This window comes from Meles meles, chromosome 9 (assembly GCF_922984935.1).
Source record: "Meles meles chromosome 9, mMelMel3.1 paternal haplotype, whole genome shotgun sequence".
NCBI lineage: Eukaryota > Metazoa > Chordata > Mammalia > Carnivora > Mustelidae > Meles > Meles meles.
The window spans coordinates 32,938,166-32,947,012 of record NC_060074.1 but is presented as its reverse complement, the minus strand read 5'-3'; the positions used below and the strand labels follow the sequence as shown (position 1 = coordinate 32,947,012).

The 8,847-nt window shown below is 42.4% G+C and overlaps 1 protein-coding gene across 1 annotated transcript in view; it reads right to left on the bottom strand.

The window, feature by feature from the left end:
* Positions 1-8,255: 8,255 nt before the first annotated feature.
* Positions 8,256-8,847, bottom strand: part of ACSL3 (acyl-CoA synthetase long chain family member 3) — a 66,672-nt gene continuing 66,080 nt past the window's right edge. Inside the window, exon 16 of the mRNA XM_046018786.1 lies at positions 8,256-8,419. Within this exon, the coding sequence (XP_045874742.1) occupies positions 8,301-8,419 (119 nt within the window). The 3' untranslated portion in view covers positions 8,256-8,300. The remainder of the gene's footprint in view (positions 8,420-8,847) is intronic.

Here is an 8,847-nt window from a genome sequence, read left to right as displayed (position 1 = left end):
TGGGTATCTCCAACACTGCTCTGTGTGGTATCTGTTGGAATCCTCACAGAAAGACCAGGGGGCCACAGTGAAAATTCTGCCCCCCTCCCTAGGAAATTGTTTAAAAGTCCAGAACAAGGGACAGGATGGGGCAAAAGAAACCCTCAGAGTGACTTTAAGTGGGCATGAGGCACCTTTGGGGGGTCAAGGAAATGTTCTAGAACCAGACTGTGGCGATGGTGGCCCGACTCTATAAATTCACTACAGATCATTGAATTACACACTTCTAATAAGGTAATAATAAGGGAATCTTACGGTATATCAACTCTACCTCAATAAAGCTGTTTTTAAAAAAAAGAAAGGAAACCGTTGCCTGGGAAAATGTGGTCGTCCTGTTCATCCGTGAACGAAAATGAGTGGAATGACTTACGCATCAGGAACGGGATAACCCGGTGGCCTACTCTGAGCCAAAATTAACAAAAATCCCTTCGCAGAGTACAGCCATCTTCCTGCAGGCTCATATCCAACGTGTTCATTTCCACCCGGTCACCGATGAAGTGCCCCACCCAGAGCCAGCAGCAGAGCCGTCACTGTCTCGCTGACCATTGGGGCAGGTGGGCAGTGCCGTGCTCGGCCCCCAGGGCAGGCCGCAGCGGCCCCGGTGACAGAGCAGGTGGGCAGGGGTCAGCAGGGCAGGGATGGGGCAGTGAAGCAGAGTGAACGAGGACACCCATTTTTAGGGCACCATCACGGGGACGGATGGAGGTCACACACCTAACATCCTTGGCAAAGTCTCAGTGTTAACTCTTAAAATTATTATTTTTCTGGAACTCCCAAGCGTGAGAATTATTAGTGTCTTACAGACCCTGGTTTCTCAAGAGGTTTTGCAATAAAACTGACATCATTTTTCTGGTTGTTTGTTTGTTTGTTTGTTTGTTTTGTTTTTAATTTGACAGAGAGAGAACATAAGTAGGCAGAGAGAGGGGGGAAGCAGGCTCCCCGCTGAGCAGAGAGCCGGACATGGGGCTCGATCCCAGGATCCTGGGATCATGACCTGAGCTGAAGGCAGAGGCTTAACTCACTGAGCCACCCAGGCGCCCCATTTTTCTGTATCTTTAAAGCAAAAGAAAGAACAGGAAGGATTGGGGAAGAAAGAAGGGAGGGAGACCCAGGCTAAAATTCTTGTTCCTCAGACTGCCATCTAAAATCCATCTTCTTCCATAGCCATACTGCGTTCTATGACATCAAGGGCGTGCTGGTGACTCGGGATCGTGGGTGTCCTGCTGCGGTGAGCCTGCGTCACCTCCTCTACCTGTGACAATAGCATGTCCTGCTGTACCAGGTTCCCATGACTCTGTAGGAGAAAGGCTCGGGGTCTGCGCCACTTTGAGAAGCCAGGAAGCTGGGGACGGAGCTGGCAGACGTCAGCATGCACGGCGCACGGCATCCCAGGGCTGGTGATTCACGGAAGGGGAAGCATCCATTATCTCCACGCAGTCCCCACCGCTTCCTGTAAATGCTGCGGAGGAGGGAGGCGATCCGCCCGGGCAAGGCTGCCTCCGGGCTCCCCACCGAGCGCCAGCATGTCTCTTCTTGATTAATGATACTGTGTACGTTTTTATTTCCCTCGTTATTAGAGTATTCCTGGGAAGGGGGAGGACAAAACAACGTCCCAAGTGACTCAAAAGGCATATGACATTATTATTTATCATCAGGGAAAAAAGGGAGGGAGGAAGGGAGGGAAGGACTATGTGACCAAAAATCCTAGCAGCTCACATCGCACACCTTCTTTCTCCTGGTCTCCTGCATTTTAGCCTGGGCAAAGGTGAACCGATGAAGATGGTCCCAGAGCAAACTTTCCGAATCTCAGAGAAGAGAGACATCCTACGCTAGACTTGCGGAATGAAAGGAATTGCTAAAGCCCCGCCCCGTGTCCTCAGGAATTTAAATTTGCCCCAGGAGTCAGGATATATACACTCAAAACAAAATAACAATTGGATAGCTTGCAAAACTTCTAAGGTTTGATCCAGCAGGTCCACGACTCAAGAACTGTCCTATACGTGAGTTCCCACTTATGCCCAAAAGTTTAGTAAGGGCCCTTTGCTGTCCTATTGATTGTAGTGGTAAACTCTGGAATAACCTAAAAGCCCAGGAAGGAAAGAATGATTAAGTACATTATAATACAGGACACCTGGTTGGCTCAGTTGATTAAGCGTCTGCCTTCAGCTCAGGTCATGACCCCAGGGTCCTGAGAGCAAGTCCCACATCCCTTCTCAGCGGGGAGTCCTCTTCTCCCTCTACCCTCCACCTCCACTCATGATCCCTCTCTCAAGATCTCGCTCTCAAACAAATCTAAAATAAATCTAAAACAAAATAACAAGTATGCATAAAAAATTTTAAAAAGAGCTGTCTGGAGACAAAAGTGCCACATAAATAGGAAAATTCCAATTGAGTGCTGAGACAGTCAACAAGAGAATTGATAACATGAAAATAAAGATATACAGAAAAGGGAAGGAAACACAAAAAAAATGTTTAATACAAGAAGACAGGGGTAGATACTCAAATATCACATTATAGAGATGGAATAAACAGAACAAAATTGATAAGCAAAAAGTATAATTGGGGGGGCACCTGGGTGGCTCAGTGGGTTAAGCCTCTGCCTTCGGCTCGGGTCATGATCTCAGGGTCTTGGGATCGAGCCCCGCATCCGGCTCTCTGCTTAGCGGGGAGCCTGCTTCCCCTTCTCTCTCTCTCTGCCTGCCTCTCTGCCTACTTGTGATCTGTCTGTCAAATGAATAAATAAAATCTTTTAAAAAAAAGTATTATTGGAAGAACACTTTCAAAAAAAAAAAAAAAATGGGCTATGGGTCGAATTTGTCCCCACCCTCCCACTCCCAGAAAGATACATTGTCCTAACTCCTAGTATCTCAGAATGGGACCTTACTTGGAGGTAGTAGGGTTATTGCAGACAACCAGGGTAATAGGACCGTGTCGTTATGAAAAGGGGAAATTTGAACACACAGATGCACACACACGATGTGAAGACACAAGGAGAAGAATGCCATGGAAGGAGCGGGGCGATGAATCTACAGGCCCAAGACTGCCGCACATCATGGCAAGCCGCCAGCAGCTGGAAAGAGGCAAGGAAGAATTCTCTGATGGATTTCAGAAGGAACATGGCCAAGCCAATACACCTTGATTTCAGACTTTAGCCTCCAGAACAGTGAGAACAGATTTCTTCAGTTTTCAGTCACCCAGCTTGTGGGATTCTGTGACAGCAGCCCTAGGAAACTAACACACTAATATTAATACAATGAGATGAAAAAATCAAAAGTTGGGGCACCTGGGTGGCTCAGTCATTAGGCGTCTGCCTTTGACTCAGGTTATGATCCCAGGGTCTTGGGACCGAGCCCCACAGCAAGCTCCCTGCTCAGTGGGAAGCCTGCTTCCCCTGCTTGTGTTCCCTCTCTCACTATGTCTCTGTCAAATAAATAAATAAATAAAATCTTTTAAAAAAAGGAAAGAAAATCAAGTTTCTGGTTTTTACCAAAACATGACACAATTTCAAGACTTTTTCTCTTAAAAAGTATTCATTTTGCCAGGGTAAGAAAAATAACGACTGAACTGTTCTCATAAATTTGGATTTTTAAGATAGCGGTAATGTCATTGTAAATAAAAAAAAAAAGGTAAAGAAAAGCACGGAGGGGAAAATAAGTGAACCACAATTTCACAATCACCACCATGTTGGCATATTTCTTTCCAGGCTTTTCTCTATGCGATATGCGTGCCACACAGATGGGCATGCATGTGTGCACACACACACACACATACACACACGCACATTTCGACCTGAAGTGCCTCTACCTTTTGATTCCAACTTTCTTCCCCCAAATCATTCATAATATGAAATAATCCTCATGATATAAGAAGTTGTGAAAACACTTGTTGCCCTTATGATCAGTCGAATGGATGTTATATGACATTTAGCTATTTAGATATTAGGGCATGTAGGGTGTTTCCAATCGACAGTTACTATAAACAACTTCACCATGAAGGTCTTTGTCCAACCCAGCCTGAGCACCCCTCCCCTGACCCCCACCCAGCCCCCTGTTAAAGCCATCCTCTGATCTCATTCTGACCTTCAGTCTTCCTCCCATTTCAGACACAGAACCCTTCTGAGTTCTGAAGGGTTGAAGGGTTCAGCATCCAGTACAGGGCCATGAGGGTAGACAAAGTGTAAGGGCAATGGAACTATAGGCTTTTACAAATAGAATTTGGAAAGCTGTGGCATCACATTATTTGGGCAACATAGCAGTGGGTTTTTCATTCCTATTTTGATGAAGACTGTGGAACTGTGCAGTATCACAGAGCAAAAATTTCACAGCTGTGTTCTGCTAATAGCTACGATGTTTTTCCTCCAGCGGAAAGCTGGGACTCGGGGATGGGAGAAGGGACATACATACACCTCAGCCTATGGACCCGTGCTCTCACTTAAAAATGATTATCTTAACATGACTATGGTCATTAAGGAAACCCAAAGTGAATGATTTTAAAACTCTATACATTTCCTGGTAAAGCACAAACACTTGTGAACGAAAAAGTCCATGATTTAAAAATATTGAGATGTAAGCCACATAAATCAAAGCTTTCTAGGGTCCTTGAGAATTTTGCCAGTAATTTGTTTCAGACTGTTAAGAAGTCCTGAGGTCAAAAAGTTAGGGAACTGCCTTAACATGTGGAAAATCATATAGGTATGAAATCCTCTGGTTGTAAAAAACTGACAAAGTCTTTAGGGACTGCCCATTCTTTATCCAACATGTGAGTGTTCATGCAGGTTAAGAACAAAAATGAATGTGAAGAAAGTAGGGCAATCTTTAGCTATAATGCACCTTGTAATCAACATCAAAGAATTTATACTGGAGAAACTCCACAAATGTGGTCACTACAGGAAAATCTTCACTTATGGCTTGCCTTTGATTAAACAGGAAAGCTCACACTAGGATTTCCATGAAGAAACCCCATAAATCCAGACAATGTGGGCAAGCTGCAGGTCATCCCACTCTTCCCATGAGAGGGCATTTTCTAAAATCTACCACCAATATTTTTCACTGGAACAAATATTTCTAAAATTTGTATGGAACCAGAAAAGACCCTGAAGAACCAGAGGAAGGTTGAAAAAAGAAAACCAAAGCTGGAGACATCACAATTCCGGACTTCAAGCTGTTACGACAAAGCTGCAATCATCAAGACAGTATGGTACTGGCACAAAAACAGACACATAGATCAATGGACAGAATACAGAGCCCAGAATTAGACCTTCAACTCTATGGTCAACTAATCTTCAACAAAGCAGGGAAGAATATCCAATGGAAAAAGGGCTGTCTCTTCAACAAATGGTGTTGGGAATGAAAAGGAATGAAACCAGACCACTTTCTTACACCATACACAAAGATGAACTCAAAATGGATGAAAGACCTAAAAGCAAGACAGTCAAAATCCTAGAGAACAACACAGGCAGAAACCTCTCTGGCCTCGGCCATGGCAACTTCTAACTAGACACATCTTCAAAGGCAAGGGAAATAAAAGCAAAAATGAACTACTGGTACTTCCATCAGGATAAAAAGCTTTGCACAGGGGCGCCTGGGTGGCTCAGTGGGTTAAGCCTCTGCCTTCGGCTTGGGTAATGATCTCAGGGTCGTGGGATCGAGCCCCACATCGGGCTCTCTGCTCAGCAGGGAGCCTGCTTCCCCTCCTATCTCTGCTTGCCTCTCTATATATATCAAGTAAACAAAATCTTTAAAAAAAAAAAAAAAAGCTTTGCACAGCAAAGGAAACAATCAACAAAACTAAGAGACAACCTACGGAATGAGAGAAGGTATTTACAAATGACATACCTGATAGAGGGCCAGTATCCATAATCTATAAAGAACTTATCAAACTCAACACCCAAAAAAATCCAGTCAAGAAATGGGCAGAAGAAATGAACAATTTCTTCAAAGAAGACATCCAGATGGCCAACAGACACATGAAGAATGCTCCACATCACTCGGCATCAGGGAAATACACATCAAAACCACATGAGATACCACCTCTCACCAGTCAGAATGGCTAATATTAACAAGTCAGTAAACAAACGTTGGTGAGGATGTGGAGAAAGTGGAGTCCTCTTACCTGCTGGTGGGAATGCAAACTGGTACACCCACTCTGGAGAACAGTATGGAGGTTCTTCAAAAGGTTACAAATAGAACTACCCTATGACCCAGCAATTGCACTACTAGGTATTTATCCAGAGGGCACAAAAATGCTAATCCAAAGGGGCACATGCACTCCAATGTTTATGGCAAACATTAACAATAGCCTATATACACACATATACATATGCATGCAATGTGTACACACACGCACGCATGTGTGCAAATATTACTCAGCCATCAAAAAGAATAAAAGCTTGCCATTTGTAAAGACACAGATGGAACTAGAGGGTATTATGATAAGCAAAATAAGTTAAAGACAAATACCATATGATTTCACTCATGTGGAATTTAAGAAACAAAACAGATGAACACAGGGGAAAGGAAAGAAAAATAAGATAAGATAAAAACAGAGAGGGAGGCAAACCATAAGAGAGTATAGGGAACGAACTGGAGGGGAGCTGGGTTGGGGGATGGGGTAATTAGCGGGTGGTTGTTAAGGAGAACACTTGATATTATGAGCACTGGGTGTTACATGCAACTGATGAATACATTCATTGACTAAATTGAATTTAAATTTTAAGAGAAAATCTGTAAATGCAGAAAAACTTACAGCAACAAAAAACTCATATTAGAGAGAGACCCTATTTCTACAAGGTAATCCATGTAGAAAAAGTTTTAATCAGAGGCCCCATCTTATTGTGTAACAGAGAACTAACACAACAGGATTTCTCTTTACAAAGAACTGAGGATTAACAAGGAATCACCAAATGGAAAAGTTGCTTCTGAATGAAACCCACCAAGTCAACACGATTCAAAAGTATCAGTCAATAAGGATGCTAATGGAAAGGTTTGATGAAAAGGGTTTCAGAAAGTCTAAACTAGAAAAATGCATCTAACATTAGACACATATATGCCTTGTGGTTATAATTTTGTTAACATTTTAATTTAATCAAGAAAGTGATTGAATGCCCACTCAGGGGACCATGGACCATTATTAACGCACTGGAGCTGGAGATAACTTCCAAACAGATTTGACCTTGGAGTCTACATGCTTGCAAGTAGATTGGAATCAGAGGCAAGTTTTTGTTTTGGGGGGAGAAGGGGTCACATTGACGATATCACTTAAATCAGGCTATCTATATATATAAACGTAGCCTGTTCTTGTATCTTTTCATGACAACAGAGACCTGCTTCAACTAAAATCACAGGTGTCACTTAGTGTAGTATAAATATTAAGCTACCAAAGTTTAAAGTAACAATCTGAGCAGTTAATGACAGAGAAATGAGGCACAACCTTCATGCAAAACACACGAAGCTGCTTTCTTACAGTTAGTTGCAGGATTCCATACAGTGACCTGCTTTTATAGAAGTGTTGTTACTATCAAGGTACATACATCTGTTTTTGTCAGAAACAAACATCAAGTGGTCTTGAAGGCAGGGAGGGGGGTGGATTTCTGAGATTATCACGGCAGGAAACAATTCTTTCACAATTATAGGAATAAACCCAGATTTATGGCTGCCATGTTGCTTTTAATTTCTCCCACAAATTGTAGGATCTCTCATTCATAATATGTGAATATCGGCACTTATTTTTAAATGCTGACAGCAGAGAATCTGTGTAGTCACACCCAAAATAAAAAGGAGGCATCAGGAAGGGTTAGAGAAAGGGAGAACAGAGGAATGCTATCAGAAACAAAGTAGGTTAAGACCAGAATTTCTAAACTACAGTTATTTGCCTTCAAATAGATTGGCTAGGCCAAGAAAAGGAAATTCCCCAAACTCCTTTTTCAAAACAAGTATTTCAAGAATGCCAGTTTAAGTTTGACTTTATAGACTTTTTTTTTAAAAAAAGATTTTATTTATTTGACAGACAGAGATCACAAGTAGGCAAAGAAGCAGGCAGAGAGGGGAAGGAAAGCAGGCTCCCCGCTGAGCAGAGAGCCCGATGCGGGGCTCGATCCCAGGACCCCAGGATCACGACCTGAGCCGAAGGCAGCGGGCCAACCCACCGAGCCACCCAGGTGCCCCATATAGACTTTTTTTTTTTTTCCGAGAAAAAAAAAACACAATTGAGTTTTAATATCAGAAACTTTTTCCATACCTTTATTCTTCAAATTTGATGTCAATTTACAAATAAATAGTCCATACCATGTGGCTATATTGCTTCTTTATGGTGTACACTTCTTCAGGCAGAAAGCAGCAATAACCAAGAATACATCCAAAATGAACTCGCAGTGAATAACCAACTGTTAAGCGTAGAGAAAGGACGCATTACATTTCGGCGTGGTCCAGTATGTACACTGTTAAAAGTGGATGCCCTTTAAAACATCACAGATGTACATAATTCTCTTACAAAAGAATGAATTCACACAATAGGTTTTAAGTTTTAGAGTTATATCACAGGAAATAATTGCTTTAAAAACTATAAAATTTGTTTATTTTAGCAGCAAAAGAAAAAAAATTCCAGGATAATCTTTAAACGTTGCTGAAAAAATTGCAAGCCTTGGAGAACGTGGTATTAGATCCATTACTTAAAAAAAAACAAAGCAGTACTTAATAGAGACCACTTACAGTTTTGTTCTGCTGTTGGTAAAAACCTTTCTAATAAAGTTGAAGCTAAAAAATCCCCAGCAGGGAAGGTGGGGAAGGCTGCCGAGAGAAAAGGGGAGGTAGC